This window comes from Pithys albifrons, chromosome 11 (assembly GCF_047495875.1).
Source record: "Pithys albifrons albifrons isolate INPA30051 chromosome 11, PitAlb_v1, whole genome shotgun sequence".
Taxonomy (NCBI): domain Eukaryota; kingdom Metazoa; phylum Chordata; class Aves; order Passeriformes; family Thamnophilidae; genus Pithys; species Pithys albifrons.
The window spans coordinates 3,178,743-3,197,783 of NC_092468.1; the positions used below are offsets into that span (position 1 = coordinate 3,178,743).

Consider the following 19,041-nt stretch of genomic DNA (forward strand, 5'->3'; position numbering starts at 1 on the left):
GTGGGGCCGGGAATGCCGATGGATGCTCCGGGACCGCCATGGCCGGGAAGTTGGGGGGGGGGGGGGCGTTGCCACGGCAACTCCCGCCTCGCGCGCGCTCGGTGGGCGTGGCCTGTCACAGTGACCACGCCCACCCTCCACACCCACCCCACCCTCCTGCCCGAACGGCGGCAGCGGCGGGCGGTCCCCGCGCATGCGCAGCGCGCGCCGGCCGGCGGCGCGTGTGTTGTGGCGGTGCGGCGGCAAGATGGCGGCGCCCGGGGGCTCGGCGGGCGCCGCGGCGCTGCGGGCGCTGGTGCAGCAGTTCACCGCCATCACCGGTGGGTGCGGGCCGAGGGGCGCGCCCGGGACGCTGCGGGAGGCTCCCGCGCCGCCCCCTGCCCCCCGCCGGCGGCCCGCGGGGCGGGAGGCGCGGGCCGAGGCGGAGCGGTTCCGGGTGAGCTGCCCCCGGAGCGCCGGCGGGGCCCGGGCCTGTCTGAGGGCGCGGAGGGGCCGCCCCGGGCGCGGCGCGGCTCGGAGGTTGTTCTTGCTCCCGGTGGCGGTTCGGAGGCTGTCCCGGGTGCCCCGGCCGTGCGGGTGCGTGTCCCGCTCCGTCCCCGCTTCCCCCCCGGCCTTCCCCGCCCCGGGAGCCCCGAGAGTCCCGGCCCGCTCCTGCGGGGAGTACCGAGGGTCGGCGTTCGCAAACACATCATCATTGCGCGGTCCGGGGGCTGGCGGAGCACCGGGTTTCTCACGGGGCAGTTCCCGTCCGGTGACAGCCTCGGCCCTCGCAGCGCTTGACCCACTTCGTGTTTAATCGGCCTCGCCGCGGTTCCCCCTCGCCCGTGCCTGGACGTGTCACACTCTGCCGCGGTGCTTAATGAGATGCAGCAGCTACACAGCCAAAGAGAAGTGAAACTGCTTCTCATTGGGCTGCTCCAACCAGCCCCGGTTTGGGGCTGTGTCCCCTCCGTGCCTGGGGACACAAACTCCGAGCAGGGATGTGACACCTGACGGGAGGTTGTACCCAGGTGGGGGTTGGTCTCTTCTCTCGGACAACCAAGAATAGGACAAGGGGCACGGGCTCACGCTCTGCCTGGGGAGGTTTAGGTTGAATATCAGGAAGAAATTCTTTACAGAGTGCTCAGGCATTGGAATGGGCTGCCCAGAGAGGGGGTGGATTCCCCATCCCTGGAGGTTTTTCAGCTGAGCTTGGCCGTGGCACTGAGTAAAGGGACTGGAGTTGGACCAAGGGTTGGACTTGATGATCTCGGAGGTCCCTTCCCACCCAGCTGATTCTGTGATTCTATGAACAGGGAAGGGGTTGATCCCTCAGCTGACCCTGAGGAATCCTGTCAAAGTAAACCCCCTGAGCAAAAAGAACCTGCAGCAAACATGTTTTTGCTGTAGCATGTGCCTGTTTGTGAGGTATTTGCTAAAGACTGAGCCAGAACAGGCAGAGCTGTGCTGGTTCACTTTTCCTCACAGCTTTTTGTGCTTCTACAGGTGTTTTGTGTTAAGTGTAAGAGCACCTCTCTTTATGCTTTCACAGAGGAAAAAAGAACCTGCTAAGGTTCACTCATCCATGGTTAAAATAGTTTTGAAGGTTTGTTTTTTCCATTTTAATAGAATTTGAGGTTCTACCCAGTATCTTTTGATGGCCCACATGTCTTGTGGAGCTTGTCTGGCTGATGCTGGTGTGGTGTGACAGGTGCTCAGAAGTTCACACATCAGTGGTTTGTTTTAGCAGCTTCCAGCTGTATAATGCATGGAATTCCAGGTGTATGGAATCACTCCTGTCCGTGGGGGAAAGGCTGAGGGAACACTCTGCAGTGTAGGATAGTGAGGGGTGAGGAGACACAGCCCATGATGCTTTTCTTTTATCCTGATGACAGAATTGTGTTTCCTTGGTGCTCTCATCCAGACGAGTACTGCTAAGAGGGGGTGGCTCCTGCATGTCTTTCCCAAGGAAGTGATGGGATCTCTGTCAAACTTGCTTTGAGATTTAACAAATATTTACCACTTTCTGTTTGCCAGCACAAGGACTGAAAGGTTTCATGTGATGGCACTTCCCTCTAGGGTGATGAGGAATCAGTGCAAGCACTTTCTGTGTTGGTGTCTCTTTAAATAGCAGGGGGTTCAATTATCTTTCTTTTCTTCTTCTTCTTGCAGATTGATGACTTTGCATGACTGTACACTGGGGTGTAGGGGGTGGTGTGTGTGTGTTCCAGACTCAGGTGTGCTTTCATTGCTGCAGCTGACATGGAAATGAGCTGAAAAAGCCAAAGAACAGTTCGTGTGAACAACCCAAACTTCACACCGTTTTTTAGGATGCCACTAGTTTTCATTTTGCACTTTCTTCACCTTGATTAATGTCCTAAAATACAGCTAATTGCCATCCCAGCACACTTGTCATGGCAGGTTGAGTGTTTGGGAAACCAGTTCCCTCAGTCAGTGTGACTTTCTCCGTGCTTTGAGCTGCAGGTTATTTAGAACTGGTTGCTCTCAGTTCACTTGCAAAGTTTCAGCAGTTTCAAAGTGTTTTCTCTGTTCAATCTGGAGCTTTTTGAGCATTTCCCATCAAATCTGAGACTCATTCAGAATGTGTTTTGCCCAGAGTGATGTTTTCTGTGAGCCTGGTTTTGGGCACAGTGTTTCTTTCAGTTTGGTGAACTTAGGAAGAATTCCTAAAGATCCCAAAGCTGCTCCCAGACTGGTTTAGCTGCATTTCACTGCTGTTCCTCTCTGCCAGCCTTTCCATAGGAAAAGAAGTTCTTTGGCAGCCCCCTACCTGGGGAAGGTGCTGTGGTCAGTCAGCACTTCAGGGTTGGGTGCTGGAGAGCTTCCTTTGCTGAGGGAGCTGCTGCTGATGGGGTGGCTTTGGAGGAGAAGCTGGGAGGGAGAGGCTGATCCTCTGAGGAAGGAGTTACAAGTGATTTTTAGGAAGTGCTCTTCCATCCTTGGCATCAAGATTAAGACTGGGATTTGTTGCACTTTAGGAGGTGTTCACAAACAGGGTGGACAGGACTTGGAGCAACCTGAAAGATGTCCCTGTCCATGGCAGGGAGTGGAACTGGATGGGCTTTAAGGCCCCTCCCAACCCAAACCATCCTGTGAATCTATGATTTTAGTAACTGTTAGTTATTATACAAAGAACTCTGTAGACAAGTGCTACTTCCTCCTCCCTCTTGGTTGCTTTACTTCCTTCTTACATGAACTGAGCTTCTGCTGGTTTGTTTTTGCCTTTCAGCACAGTCAGTAAATCAGGGTGGCTTTTCTTCCATCTCTAAATACCTGTTACAAGTGGGTAAAAAACTCTTTAGCAGCTCCCTGTTAGAATTTCAGGCAGGGTTTCATTTTGCTTTGTGTATGTCTACTTGTGTTTGGAAAATTCTTAGAATCATGGAATGTTTTGGTATGGAAGGAACCTTAAAGCTCAACCAGTGCCACCCCCTGCCATGGTAGGGACACCTTCTATTATCCCAGGTTGCTCCAAGCCCTGTCCAGCCTGGCCTTGGACACTCCCAGGGATGGGGCAGCCACAGCTGCTCTACCCAACCTGTGGCAGGGCCTGCCCACCCTCACAGGGAACAATTCCTTCCCAATATCCCATCTATCCCTGCCCTCTGGCACTGGGAAGCCATTCCCTGTGTCCTGTCACTCCAGTCCCATGTCCCAAGTCGCTCTCCAGCTCTCCTGGAGCCCCTTTAGGCACTGGAAGTTGCTCTAAGGTCTCCCCAGAGCCTCCTTTTCTCCAGGCTGAACAAGCTGAGCTCTCCCAGCCTGTCTCCAGAGCAGAGGGGCTCCAGTCTGTGGAGCCTCTCCATGGCCTTCTTTGGACTCATTCCAACAGATCCATATACCAAGTAAAGGTCTCACCTCTAGAAAAACATCACAACTGTGCTAAAACCCCTCAGGTGGCTTCCACTGAGTTTTCTGTTGCTGTCAGGAAGGAGCCTGGCTGTCCTTTGTGCAGGTTTTCCCTTCCCCAAGATCACAGAATGGATTGGGTTGGAAAAGATCTGTGAGATCATGAAGTCCAATCCTTGATCCAACCCCACTGTGATCACCAGCCCAGGGCACTCCGTGGTGATCACAGTGGGCTTGGATCAAGAAGTGTTGTGCTGAGTCAGGCTGTCAGTGTGAGTGTCATGGAATAGAATGATAGATCATAGAATGGATTGGGTTGGAAAAGACCTCCAAGATCAGCAAGTCCGACCCTTGATCCAACCCCACTGTGATCACCAGCCCAGGGCACTCCGTGCCCTGGGCTGGTGATCACAGTAGGGTTGGATGAAGATGTGGTGGATTCTCACTCAGTGCCACATCCACAGAATCACAGAATAGATGGGTTGGAAAAGACCTCTGAGATCATCAAATCCAACCCTTGGTCCAACTCCAGTCCCTTTGCCAGATCATGGCACTCAGTGCCACGGCCAAGCTCAGTTTAAAACCCTCCAGGGATGGTGAATCCACCCCCTCTCTGTGTGTTTGTCTCATTTCATGGTTGTACTTCAGGGATAAATGGCAACTTCCAAACTGTTCTTCCTAATTATTAACTCCTGGAGCGAGGAAGCTGTTCTGAGCACTTCCAATCCAGCTGCTTTAATTTTCCCTTGGCATTCCAGGTGCCAGTGAGAGCGTGGGGAAGCACATGCTGGAGGCCTGCAACAACAACCTGGAGATGGCCGTAACGATGTTCCTGGACGGCGGGGGGATAGCGGAGGAGCCGAGCACCAGCTCAGCCGCCGCCGCGCGCCCGCTCACCGAGTACGTACCCACGGCCTGGGAGGGGCTGCCCCAGAAATGCCACAGTGAGGCAGGACACACCAGGCAGCTGTCACTGCTGCCCTGTGCTCTCAGCCCTCTGCTCTCACACTGCTTTGATCCCCACTGAACTGACTGCTCCAACCTTGTGCAGGGTTGTCTTGGGTTGAGCTTTGATCCCCATTGAACTGACTGCTCCAACCTTGTGCAGGGTTGTCTTGGGCTGAGCTTTGATCCCCATTGAACTGACTGCTCCAACCTTGTGCCGAGTTCTCTTGGCTTGAGCTTTGATCCCCATTGAACTGACTGCTCCAACCTTGTACAGGGTTGTCTTGGATTGAGCTTTGATCCCCATTCAACTGACTGCTCCAACCTTGTACAGGGTTGTCTTGGGTTGAGCTTTGATCCCCATTGAACTGACTGCTCCAACCTTGTACAGGGTTGTCTTGGATTGAGCTTTGATCCCCATTCAACTGACTGCTCCAACCTTGTGCAGGGTTGTCTTGGGCTGAGCTTTGATCCCCATTGAACTGACTGCTCCAACCTTGTGCCGAGTTCTCTTGGCTTGAGCTTTGATCCCCATTGAACTGACTGCTCCAACCTTGTACAGGGTTGTCTTGGATTGAGCTTTGATCCCCATTCAACTGACTGCTCCGACCTTGTGCAGGATTGTCTTGGGTTGAGCTTTGATCCCCATTCAACTGACTGCTCCAACCTTGTACAGGGTTGTCTTGGGCTGAGCTTTGATCCCCCTTGAACTGACTGCTCCAACCTTGTGCAGGATTGTCTTGGGTTGAGCTTTGATCCCCATTCAACTGACTGCTCCAACCTTGTGCAGGGTTGTCTTGGGTTGAGCTTTGATCCCCCTTGAACTGACTGCTCCAACCTTGTGCAGGATTGTCTTGGGTTGAGCTTTGATCCCATCTATTGAACTGACTGCTCCAACCTTGTGCAGGGTTGTCTTGTGTTGAGCTTTGATCCCCACTGAACTGACTGCTCCAACCTTGTGCCAAGTTGTCTTGGCTTGAGCTTTGATCCCCCTTGAACTGACTGCTCCAACCTTGTGCCAAGTTGTCTTGGCTTGAGCTTTGATCCCCATTGAACTGACTGCTCCAACCTTGTGCAGGGTTGTCTTGGGTTGAGCTTTGATCCCCCTTGAACTGACTGCTCCAACCTTGTGCCAAGTTGTCTTGGCTTGAGCTTTGATCCCCCTTGAACTGACTGCTCCAACCTTGTGCAGGGTTGTCTTGGCTTGAGCTTTGATCCCCTGTTGAACTGACTGCTCCAACCTTGTGCAGGGTTGTCTTGGCTTGAGCTTTGATCCCCCTTGAACTGACTGCTCCAACCTTGTGCAGGGTTGTCTTGGGTTGAGCTTTGGTCCCCATTGAACTGACTGCTCCAACCTTGTGCAGGATTGTCTTGGGTTGAGCTTTGATCCCATCTATTGAACTGACTGCTCCAACCTTGTGCAGGGTTGTCTTGGGTTGAGCTTTGATCCCCATTGAACTGACTGCTCCAACCTTGTGCAGGGTTGTCTTGGGTTGAGCTTTGATCCCCACTGAACTGACTGCTCCAACCTTGTGCAGGGTTGTCTTGGGTTGAGCTTTGATCCCCATTGAACTGACTGCTCCAACCTTGTACAGGGTTGTCTTGGGTTGAGCTTTGATCCCCATTGAACTGACTGCTCCAACCTTGTACAGGGTTGTCTTGGGTTGAGCTTTGATCCCCATTGAACTGACTGCTCCAACCTTGTGCAGGATTGTCTTGGGTTGAGCTTTGATCCCCATTGAACTGACTGCTCCAACCTTGTACAGGGTTGTCTTGGGCTGAGCTTTGATCCCCCTTGAACTGACTGCTCCAACCTTGTGCAGGGTTGTCTTGGGTTGAGCTTTGATCCCATCTATTGAACTGACTGCTCCGACCTTGTGCAGGGTTGTCTTGGGTTGAGCTTTGATCCCCCGTGAACTGACTGCTCTGACCTTGTGCAGGATTGTCTTGGGTTGAGCTGGCAAAATGCCAACTGGCCAGCTGAGGGTCAGTCCATTTCTCATTTAGGAATTTAATTTGCCCTTTAAGCCATGCTGTACAGCTACATTTCTTGTATCTGCCTTCCCAGGCCATATCTGGGCTGGCTTTTACCATGTCAAGTGGCTTGAGAACCTTGCCCTTTTTATGAAGGAAGGCCATGCAAGTGCTCCTGACTGAAGTGGTCTTACACCCATGGGAAATGCTGTTTTCTGTTGTTTAGTTCTTGTGTTAGAAAGAGGAGACCAAGCTTCAGATTTAGCAGGGAACTGGTTTTGTCTTGATCCTTTATTTCAGCATCAGAGAGGTCTTTAGCCAGAGTGCACAAGCTGGGAGGTGTCTTGGGTTGAGCTGGCAAAATACTAACTGCCCAACACCGAGTCAGAGCCTCCCTCACCCCCCTCTGAGAAAAGGGAGGAAAAGGAAAAAAACCCCTTCAAAATAGGTTAAACTTAAAACTATATATGTTTATACAGAAAAGAGAAAATTGAAAGAAAAACTACACTATAACAGACTTGCACTAGTTAGATATAACAAGAAAATAACTCCCCGCTCCCCACAGAAAACAGATTCCATCACTCTGGATCCACAAGCACCCCAAAAACACCCAGCAAGAAACAGAGAAAGTATAACAACAAAATGTTTCTACTTCCCTGAAACTCACACAAAATACAAGTAGTGGCAGCAGCAGCAGGGCCCAGACAGCAGGGCAGCAGCTCCATGTCCTGCCTCTGCTTTGGCCATGATGGAACTGAGGGAACACCTCCCACTCCTGTACTCATATCTCAGGTTTGTGGCATCTGGTATGAAATATCCCTTTGGTTACTCAGTCAGGTGATCCCTGTCTCTCCTAATCTAAGTAGATTCTCTGAGCCTGCTGATTTGAGGCCTGGCTATAACCACCACACAGGTAGATAAATTGTTGCTTAACTTCATTTGCAGACCAACAGAAATTAGTCTCTTGCATGTACTTCAGAAGGTTTCTCTACCTTAAACATACTGTTTTTACAAACAAGACATTAAAGGGAGGATCCAGTAATAAGAGATTCTCACATTTAAATTGCTCCAGCAGTTTTGCTTTATGATAATTTAGTCCTGCTTTGTAGAATCATGGAATTGTTAAGGCTGGAAAAAACCTTCAGGATCACGAAGTGCCCCTGTGGACTCAGCACCTCCTCCATCCTCACCACTAAACCATGTCCTCAAGTGCTACATCTACATGTTTTTTGAACACTTCAGGGGTGGTGACTCCACCACTGCCCTGGGCAGCTGTGCCAGTGCTCAACAACCCTTTCTGTGAGGAAATTTTGCCCAATTCCTGACCTAAACCTCCCCTGGCACAACCTGAGGCTGTTTTGTCTCATTGTATCACTTGTTACTGGGACATGAAACCAACTTGTTTTTCTGAGGGGAGTTTATGTGTTTATTTTTTGTTTTGTTTCTTTTTTGGGGTGGGTTTTTATTATTTTTGGTTTTGTTTTGAGGTGTTTTATCCCTGTTTGGGACTGGAAAGGCCAGAGCATGTACACCAGTGTGCAGAGGAATCAGCAGCAACATCATCAGGTGCCCCTAAAGGGAGGAGTTGTTCCACTTGACCTTGGCAAAAAGCCTTTTGGTGCTGCCTGTTGATGTATCTCTTTGGGACAAATGGAATGTTTTGAGTGGAAATTGGTATAAATCTCATTCATTAAATATTGCAAATTAAACTTGGCCAGGCTTTTGTCTTGATGAAAATCTTCCACTTCAGGAAAAAGACATTTAACTTCTAGAAGAGAGTCCTTGCCCCTCATACTTCTGAAGCACATGGATAAATTTAAGCAGTTCTTAAATTACTGACTTTTATAGCTGATGTCTGAGTGAAACAGAAGAAAGCTGGTAATAAGGAAGATGATATTTTTCACTCCTTGTGTAGATAATCAGGGAAGGAGGATGGCAGGTGAATGAATTAACAGCTTTTGCTAAGTTTTAAGAAACTTTTCCAAGGTCTAACAAAGTTATTTATGAAGAAAAAAATGTTTAAATGGTCGATTGACAGAGCCTGGGATTGAGTCACTCAGGGGTTTGTGTAACCTTCCATCAGAGGTCATCACTGCCAGACCTTGTTGCAGGGGTTTCAAGTCCTGCAGCAGTGCCATGAGGGGCAATAGATGGTTTCTCTGGGTCCCCTTTAACCCCAAATCTCTTCATTTTGAGCCATGGTACAGGAACAACCTTAGCTGGTTCAAGTTGCAGTGGCCTCTGGAGCACAGAGAAATGTGGTTTATACATTCCTTGAAATGTTATCATCTCTCTGATCTTCTTTTTTTCTTCCTCTCTGATAGGGATGAAGTACGAGCTCCAATTCCTCAAAAGCAGGAAATTTTAGTAGAGCCTGAGCCCTTGTTTGGAGGTAGGCTTGTTATTTTCTTTCTGTTTTCTTTACATTGAGATGAGCTAAATGACAAAATCAGAACTTGCTAAACATGAAGAAATAACATCAATGGTGTCAAAAAACCTCACACTGAGGAATGCTACATTCCCAGTGGTACTAATTTGCTAATTCCTGTTATGTGAGACCTGGTGAGGGAGCAGCCAATTAATGTAATTAAATATATATCTGTGTTCTGGGGATTCAGAGCCATGGGATATTACTGTGGGAGTGTTTGAGGTGCTGGGGATTCAGAAGCATGGGACACTACTGTGGAAGTGTTTGAGGTGCTGGGGATTCAGTGCCATGGGATATTACTGTGGGAGTGTTTGAGGTGCTGGGGTTTCAGAAGCATGGGACACTACTGTGGAAGTGTTTGAGGTGCTGGGGATTCAGTGCCATGGGACACTGCTGTGGAAGTGTTTGAGGTGCTGGGGTTTCAGAGCCATGGGATATTACTGTGGGAGTGTTTGAGGTGCTGGGGATTCAGAACCATGGGATATTACTGTGGGAGTGTTTGAGGTGCTGGAGTTTCAGAGCCATGGGATATTACTGTGGGAGTGTTTGAGGTGCTGGAGTTTCAGAGCCATGGGATATTACTGTGGAAGTGCTTGAGGTGCTGGGGTTTCAGAACCATAAGACACTGCTGTGGGAGTGTTTGAGGTGCTGGGATGGAAGATTGAGCTTGGCTCAGTCTTTGTGAAATTGAAGAGAACAAATGGATGCTTCTCAGGGAGGGGACAGACCAAAAAGAAGGGCTGAACTCTGTGATTACTCATAATTTTCTCCATTTCTCATTTAGGAATTTAATTTGCCCTTTAAGCCACACTGTGCAGCCACTTTTCTTGTCTCTGTCCTTCCCATGTTGACCAGGCCATGTCTGGGCTGGCTTTTGCCATGTCAAGTGGCTTGAGAACCTTGCCCTTTTTATGAAGGAAGGCCATGCAAGTGCTCCTGACTGAAGTGGTCTCACACCCATGGGAAATGCTGTTTTCTGTTGTTTAGTTCCTGTGTTAGAAAGAGGAGACCAAGCTTCAGATTTAGCTATTTTTGTCTTGATCTTTTATTTCAGCATCAGAGAGGTGTTTAGCCAGGGTGCACAAACTGGGAGGGGTTTCCAGAGGAAGGTGCCCTGCTGAGGCCTCTCTGAAGACAGAGAAGCTCTGCACTTGTTCCTGTGGCCTGACAGAGTTTTGGCAAAGATCTGCCTGCTCTGTGGGTTCGAGAATCCAAGTGGTGCAGGATTAAGATCTGCTGACCTTATTGCTTGGTTGTGTTCTACCCTTTGTCACACACTGATCTCAGTGACAGTCACTGCCCACCAGCTGAGTGAGGGGACCTGGATCAGTGACACCCTCCTGGCACTGACCCACCAATGCCACCTCTGTTCCTAACACGAAGCAGCCTGGAAAAGTAGCCAGAGCTGGAGAGATGTTTCCTTTGGTGTTCTCAGCTCTGACCTCAGAGCAGGGGAGGGGCTGCTTACTGGTTTTTAATGGTGCCATGTTGAGGTGGTGGTGTGAGGTCAGGTTTTCTTCCAGTTGAAGGGAATTTGTGCCCTGCCAGATACATGGATCCCATCTTGCAGTGCCAAGGATAATGAGGAAAGCATCTTCCTGGACTGCTGGGAACATGTCCAGCTGTGCTGCTTTTGGAGTTGCTGTTCTCAGCTGAGTTTAAATTCCTCTGAGGTTGGCTTTAGTGGGTTGTGCTTGTGCCTAAGCACTCAGAGTGAAGGAGATTGGAGTTGAGAGGTGTTATTCACAAGCATGTTCCTTGTTCAGGCTTTCTCCACCATAGTCTGTATCAACATGCTTCCACTGGATATAGATTATATTTATCTTTAATTTGTTTGGGTTTTTATTATGTCTTGTAACAGTTTGACTTTGGAAGTTCTGTCTTCAAATTGTTCTGCTTTCAGTAAAACACAGAAAGAGCTGACCCAAGTCATGGCAGTCAGTCCTGGTTTCATTCCAAATGCAGTGGTTGGGACTTTGGTGGGACTTTGGGGTACTATTTCTGATCCTGCCTGGGCTGCTGTCTCTGTCCAGCTGCAGATAATCAGTTCTGAAGGTTTCCTTGCAGATAGTAACACTGGGTCTAGTGGAAGAGTGTGGCTGTTGCCAGTCCAGACAAGGAGCTGGATCAGGATGAGAGTTTAGAAAAGAATAGAACTGCATTGCAGAAACAACAGATGTGCTTCCTTACAAAGAAAATACTCTCCCATGGGTTTTAATCCTATGAAGGTTTTCCTCCACTGCAAGGCCTTTGGTAAAATCCTGGCTGGAGCTGTGACATGGTGATGCTGTGACAGCAGTGTCCCTGTGTGCTGGTGGGCCCTGGTGAGCCCATCAGAAGGGGCAGCTTTAAACTGCAAGTGTGCTGTTGGCACCTGTGTTGTTTCTGGGGTGAGGTTTGCTGGAGTGAGAGGGTGTGTTAGGAAATGGCATTTACAAACTGCCTCTTTCCATCCTCCTCTACTCCTTCCTGATGGCCTTGCTCCCACATCATCCTGGCTTTGGCTTCCTGTTCTGTTTCCCACATGTGTGATGGAAAGTACTACTATGTGTTAATTCTGGGAATATACTTTGGACATAACTCTTGGATTTCTTTTCAGCTCCCAAAAGGCGCAGACCTGCACGCTCCATATTCGATGGCTTTCGGGATTTCCAGACAGAGACCAGTAAGTGTCTACAGATCAGTAAGCCCAGGGCTCTGTTTGATTACTTTGAGTGCAAATAACATTGAAAAATCGTTTCTGTTGTAGGCTAGGACAGCTTTCAGTTGTTGAATGGTTTTTCAATTGCCTATTGTGTGGCAGAAGTCTTTTAAAATCATATTGGAACTACAGAATAATAGAATTATGATTATCACAGTATATTTATCTGCTTTCCTATGGCAAATGCTTTCTTGCTACCTCTCAGAAAAACTCTTTTTCTGCTCTCGAGGGAGTTGAAAAGAGGAACAAATCTCTAACACCAAAATAGAAATTAAATTCATCCATGAATGTTTCTTGGCTGGGCCGTGGCCACTCTGGAGCTTGAATGACATTTGAGTAGCCCCAAGGCCTCTTCCTTGGCCACACACGAGGTTCCCATGGCTTTAATTGCTGTTAGCCCCTGTCTGTTCATACACAGACTTTCCAAGTGCCAAAGCACTGGCTGTTGTTCAGTCCATGCAGTTTCACAGCAGGCAGTTCCAGCACCAGGTGTTTCACAGCTGAGTTATGGCTGTTGTGCAGTTATTGTTGCTGATGTTGCTGGAGTGTTCCAGAGGTGTAACCATAGAACCATTAAGGTTGGAAAAGCCCTCTCAGACCATCGAGTCCAACTGTTCCCCCAGCACTGACCCCTGTCCCCAGGTGCCACATCCACAGACCTTCAAATCTCCCCAGGGGTGGGGACTCCACCACTGCCCTGGGCAGCTCTGCCAGGGTTCACAAGCCTATTTTCCCAGTATCCAGTCTCAGCCTCCCCCGGTGCTGCCCTCTTGTCCTGTCACTTGTTACTGGGCTCCATGGATGATGTTCCCACGCAGCTGCCAAACTGAAAATAAGTGTTGATAATTATTTTGTTTCCCTGACAGGTTTGATCAGTTCAGTAATAATGGACTCATTAAGTACGAGTCACTGACAGCATCATTTACAGAATCACACACCCTTATTTTTTTTTCTCACCATCTTCCAGCCTGGTCTAGTGGAAGGTGTCCCTCCTAATGGCAGAGGTTGGAACTGGATAAGCTTTAAGGTCCTTTGCAACCCAAACCAGTCTGGGATTCCACTCTTAGGACATGTAGAAATGCACAATATGTAATTCATTGTTTGGGTGTATGGTGAAACTTTGTCATGGGTTTTGGTAAAACTTCATAGAGAAACATCACTGTCTGGCTGTGTGTGGAAAAGCAGCCCTGGCCATGGAAGTCCAGATTATTTCCTGGCTCCAAGACCTGCTCCATGGGGATTCTTTATTCCCTGAGTGTCTGTGCAAACGTGCTTTGTGCACCTTGGCCCATGGACAGCTCCTTCCACACTGGAAAGGTTTTGATTCTGTGTTAGTTAGTGCTCATTTCAGCTGACTTGGTTCCACAAAATACATTGTGTATCAGCTGTGATTTGCCTTTATTGTACATGGCCATGTCTGTGTAGGAAATATGTTCTGTTGTATTGTTTTTGGTGGGATTAATACAGTTAAACACTTTTAAAGGGTGGTAGTTGTGTATAAACAAGGCTGAAAACCTGTTCACCCCCACCAATGGTACCTTGAGCTGATTGTGGGAAGATTTGATATTAAATGAAAACATCTAAAGAGATTTCCTCATGTAGCTGGATTTTTTTTTCTGTGGCATTGCCCCACAGTCAAGTAATGGAAATATAATGGAAAACAGAAATATTCCATTTAAAAGTTACAATACTACAGTCTAGCTCAGTTTTCCCTTTTAAAAGAAGCCACAGGTTCTTTTGACTTGTTCTCAAATACTGGTCTATGCCCCCCTCTGCTGATGCTCAGGCTTATTAAGATGAAGTGCATGACAAAGGCGAGGCAAGTGAGTTCTGCCCTTACACACCAGCTAATCTTGCTCAGGGGGGTCTGACCTGGAACTCTGAAGTGTCATATTTGACCCTTTGGCCAGCACTAAATGCCCCCTGTGAGTGTGTGTTGTCTAACTGGGCTTCCTTTCCCCTCGGGGCGGCGCAGTCCGGCAGGAGCAGGAGCTCCGCAACGGAGGGGCCGTGGACAAGAAGCTGACGACGCTCGCGGACCTGTTCAGGCCTCCCATCGACCTCATGCACAAGGGCAGCTTCGAAACGGTGAGTGCTGAATGGGGGGGCTGCACCTCCCTGGGGGGTGGCTGTGCCAGGCTGCTGGCAGGGCTGGAGCCCTGGCTGGGTGGTCAGGAGGTGCTAAAGACTGGGAGGCGGTAAATCATGGGATAGAATCATGGAATGGATTGGGTTGGAAAAGACCTCTGAGATCAGCAAGTCCAACCCTTGATCCAACCCCACTGTGATCACCAGCCCAGGGCACTCCGTGCCCTGGGCTGGTGATCACAGTGGAGTTGGATCAAGACATGGTGGATTCTCACTCAGTGCCACATCCATAGAATCACAGACTCATAGAATCAGTTGGGTTGGAAAAGACCTCCCAGATCATCAAGTCCAACCCTTGGTCCAACTCCAGTCCCTTTACCAGATCATGGCACTCAGTGCCATGGCCAAGCTCAGCTGAAAAACCTCCAGGGTTGGGGAATCCACCCCCTCTTTGGGCAGCCCATTCCAATCCCTGAGCACTCTCTCTGCAAAGAAGTTTTTTCTGCTCTCCAACTTCAATTTCCCCTGGCAGAGCTTGAGCCCATCGTGCCCCCTTGTCCTATTGCTGAGTGCCTGGGAGAAGAGACCAACCCCCACCTGGCCAGAACTTCCCTTCAGGGAGTTCCAGACAGTGCTGAGGTCACCTCTGAGCCTCCTCTTCTCCAGGCTAAACACCCCCAGCTCCCTCAGCCTCTCCCCACAGCACTTGTGCTCCAGTCCCTTCTCCAGCCTCGTTGCTCTTCTCAGTTGGGTTGGAAGAGACCTCTGAGATCATCAAGTCCAACCCTTGATCCAATCCCACTGTCATCACCAGATCATGGCACTCAGTGCCACATCCAGTCTCATCTTAAACACCTCCAGGGTAGGACAATCCACGCCCTCTCTGGGCAGCCCATTCCAATGCCTGACCACTCTCTCTGCAAAGAACTTCTTTCTGATATCCAGCCTAAACCTCGCCTGGCAGAGCTTCAACTGTGCCCTCTTGTCCTACTGTTGGTTGCCTGGGAGAAGAGACCAACCCCCACCTGGCCAGAACTTCCCTTCAGGCAGTTCCAGACAGTGCTGAGGTCACCTCTGAGCCTCCTCTTCTCCAGGCTGAACACCCCCAGCTCCCTCAGCCTCTCCCCACAGCACTTGTGCTCCAATCCCTTCTCCAACCTCGTTGCTCTGCTCTGAACACCACGTGGGAATGTTGGTGGTGTATTGAAGGACTTCATCATGGGGGCATCACTTGGAAGGGACCTACGAGGTTCATGGAGTCCAACTCCTGACCATGTAGAGCCCATTGTTTATGTTTCAATGGCAGTGTGACAAATCACACCTGGTGAAGGGCTTTGGTGAGCAAGGAAGGCTGATCAGAATGGAAAAATTGCATCTCCTGGAGTATCTCCATAGAGCCCAATACAGCCAAAGCTTTGGATAGGTGAGGGAGGGCTTTGCAAGGGACAGCACAGCCCTGCTGAGAAGCTCAGGGGGAGTTAACACACCTGAGTGGTTTCTGATACCTGAGCTACTAAAAGTCTTTGAGTGTGGCTTTGCCATGAAGCCACAACTTCACCTTCAGTCTCAGCTGTCTTTATTGTCAACTTTATTGACAGTATGTTATAAAATCTCAGTGGTGTTCTTTTGCATCTGGTAGTGATGGGAACATTATCCCAGAGATACAGGGGACTGTCAGCCTTAAATTTCAGGTGTCACCTTTCCTGTCTGTGCAGGCATGTGTGGATCTAGTCCTGAGTTGTTATGATGTGGATCAGCAACTTAACTAATGATTAGAGAATATGCAGATTGACATATATTTTTATTTTTTGAGTCTTTAATTTCCAGATATTCTTCAAAAGTTGCAGTACTGAACTTCCTCCTGGTCATCTTTGAGTAGCTGAGATTGATGATGGTGATGATGATGGTTATTATTATATTATTTATTGAGAATGCAAAGTAATGACCAAATGGTGCAATACAGATGTTGGAGACTGACTGCAGGAGCTGAACAAAAATATTATTTACCTTGTGCCTCTACTGCTGTGCACAAATCCTAGAGCTTTGCTGGAGGACTTTTGATGAAGCACTGTGTGCCTTTACTGAGCCTCCAGCTCTCATCCTGTTACCCTCATCTCTTTTTATGCTTCCCAAATCACCAGGGATCAGTTGCCTTGTCACTAATTCCCATGTTCTGAGAATGCCTGCCACGTATTTCATCTTGTAACAAAACTCCAGGTGGGAAGGGATGCTGGCAGAGAACAGCAGTGTCTGCCTTGGGAGGGAGTTTGGAAGCAGAGGAGCTGCCTGAAGCAGTTGGTGCTTGGGTGTCCCTGCCCTGTGGTTCAGGGTTTACTTCAAGTGAAGGTGTGTCAGGTCTTCAGATGGTGGTGACTTCCGGGCCTGGGGCTCAGACCTGCTGGTGAAGCCACCAAACATGTGGTTAAAGGCAGCAGTAACTGGAATTCACATGAAAACAGGACAGCCAGGGAGTGCCCTCTGAGCTCTGCTGTGGAGTTTGAGATGTGTTCTAGTCCTTCCTTGGGTCTTTGCTGAAAACATACCAAGACTTTAGCAATGTTAATTGGGGCATCTATCACAGTCAAAAGTAGTTTCAGAGAGTGAAACAACTGATTGATGGATTTGTTTGTCCTAAAGTCTCTGCATTCTGATTTAGTTTTGAAAAATAAAAAAAAGGTGGGCTGGGTGTGGGGAAGGGGTTTGTGTGTGCTCACCTTGTCCTGTTCTGTGCAGGAGCTCTACCCTAAAGATGTGAACTTCCTCCTGTGTGATCTTGTGCAGTTCCTTCTCCTGTGGGATACCCTTCATTTCACTCTGTTGCTCCTCAACTTCATTGCAATAAATCTCTTCCCCTTCTCAATGTGTCGAGCACTACCCCTTGCTTTGTACCTTTCCTGGCTGCAAACTGCTCTGCTGCTCCAGCCTGGGACAGTGTTGGGCCTCAGTGAGCAGAGTCTCTCAGAATTCATCTCCTGCAAGCTGCTCCTCCCTTCTCTGGAGGCTGAGATAAACATGTATAAACCACAGGATAAATCAGAGATGCTCATCACAGTCCCGAGTACCAAAGATTCAGTGCTGTCACTTTGATGCTCTTGGGCTTAAGTGCTGATCTCAGTGGGTTTCCTTGCCATGTGTGGTGTGTTCCAGCCTGCAGAGGGGTGTGCAGGGTTGCTCTGCCAGGCTCCAGCCTTGTACATTTATCAGAGAATCTTTTAGGATTTAGGGCTTCATTCAAACTCGGCAGGAGTGGTGCCATCTGGTCTTATTGAGGGTTTCGTGTATCTTTGTTGCTCATCCTCTGTTGCTCCTCTTGGGGTTTGATATTAAATACATTTAATTAACTCTTCCCAAGAAACCTCATTTTCCTTCAGTTGCAAGGCAACTTTGTTATCAGTAAGATCCAGTTTCCATTTCCTTTTAACTCAGTAATACAAGCTTTAGGAGGAGGTGAGATTAACTTCATTGAAGAAAAGTTTCTCGGTGTTGAATGACATTGGGAGGGTTTTTTTAACTAGCTGTGTGTAAAGAAGTGTTGTGCTTCACATGCAGAACAACTTATGATCATTGTACTTGTCACGTGTGTGATTAACTAAACTGAGTTCAGTCCTTAATGTGGAATCCTCTGGGAACAAAGCACTGGAGTACAATAATTAAATTGCACCCCAAACATGCTTGGTGGAAAACTGTGCCTTAGTTCTCATTTCAAACTGTTTTCAAGAACTGCAAGTGTTCTCCCTTCATGCATGTGATGTGAGAGGTGATACACCAAATTGCCTTAATTCACATTTCTTGCTGAGGGAGGAGGTGGTTCTGGTGTGTGCAGTTCTGTGTTTAACACTGAAGAGACTGGATGTCATGTTGCAGAGTTCCAAGTCTGTCTATATCATTTTTTCCCATTTTACAAGTTCAATCTTTTCTAGCTGCTCCCTTATGTAGCTGAGACTGATGTTTTATTTTTTATTTTTTGCTACTTAACAAACAGCACTAATTTGGAAGCTGATGTGGCCACTGTATTCTCCTGGAATCTGTTCATTAGGTACTTCTAGCCTGGTTTGGGTCAGCATGGGCTGCAGGTACAGCAGGGGCTGGCTGAAGAAAGGACCTGTGCCTTGCCCTGGGCAGGAGGTGGCACAAACAGAACATTTCTGCTTGGATTTTTCTCTGCCTTGACTCTCTGTCACCTGTTGTCCTCCACTGAATCACACAGATGTCCAGAGGGTCACGAGATGCTGCTCCACTTCCTTCTCCCTGCTGACTTGAAGTAGGATTGCATTCCACAAAACTGAACCACCCCAACATTTTTAAACCATAAGAAGAGAAGCCAAATGAGAGGAAAACGTGGTATTTTTACCCATGCTCGTGCCAGAGGTTACACAGTGAGATCCAGCACTGGGGGAACACCAAGACTTACACTGACTGTCTGACCAGATTGCTGGTTTGCTCCTGGAATGTGGCTGGGAAAGGGTAAAGGCAAACTCAGGATGGGTTGGATTGGTTTGGGTTTTGTGTCAGAAGAATCCCAGGAGCTGTGTCAGAGCAGAGCTGTGTGTGTAGCAGCAGTGCAACCCTGTCCTTTAAATGGTGAATCCAAAGCCTCTTTTTAGGAGGAAGTTCAAAAGTTTCAAAAGCTCTACCTGCACTACAAGTGAAAACTCAGCCTTGAAAATGTTCTGTGTGGGATTTCCTGCTTTCATCCTTCCTGTAGCTGGGCAGAGGGGAGGCAGAGCAAGAGGTTTCCATTAATATTGAAAAATACACTCATTAGTGTAGAAGAGCAAGATGCACTTTCCACTTTTCTTCTTGTATATTTTTGAGTTGTTCTTTCAATCCAGTAGAGGTTACCTGAGGACACAGGACTAAGGCAATCCAATTGACTCAAATAACATAAAGATTGTTGTTCCCTGTAAACTCAGGCAGTACCTCTAGGTCTTGTCTTCAACTGATTTTCTACAATTAATTCTCAAACCCCACAGTTAGCTCAGAACAAGTCTTTTGAGTAAAAGCAAAATGACCATATTTAGGACCCATAGCAGTTCCTTGGGTGTCCCCTGCCCCA

The 19,041-nt window shown here is 48.5% G+C and overlaps 1 protein-coding gene across 1 annotated transcript in view; it reads left to right on the top strand.

Moving 5' to 3' along the window:
• Positions 1-202: 202 nt before the first annotated feature.
• Positions 203-19,041, top strand: part of UBXN7 (UBX domain protein 7) — a 33,952-nt gene continuing 15,113 nt past the window's right edge. The window contains exons 1-5 of the mRNA XM_071566581.1: positions 203-320; positions 4,608-4,749; positions 9,093-9,160; positions 11,796-11,861; positions 13,873-13,985. Of these exons, the coding sequence (XP_071422682.1) occupies positions 248-320; positions 4,608-4,749; positions 9,093-9,160; positions 11,796-11,861; positions 13,873-13,985 (462 nt within the window). The 5' untranslated portion in view covers positions 203-247. The remainder of the gene's footprint in view (positions 321-4,607; positions 4,750-9,092; positions 9,161-11,795; positions 11,862-13,872; positions 13,986-19,041) is intronic.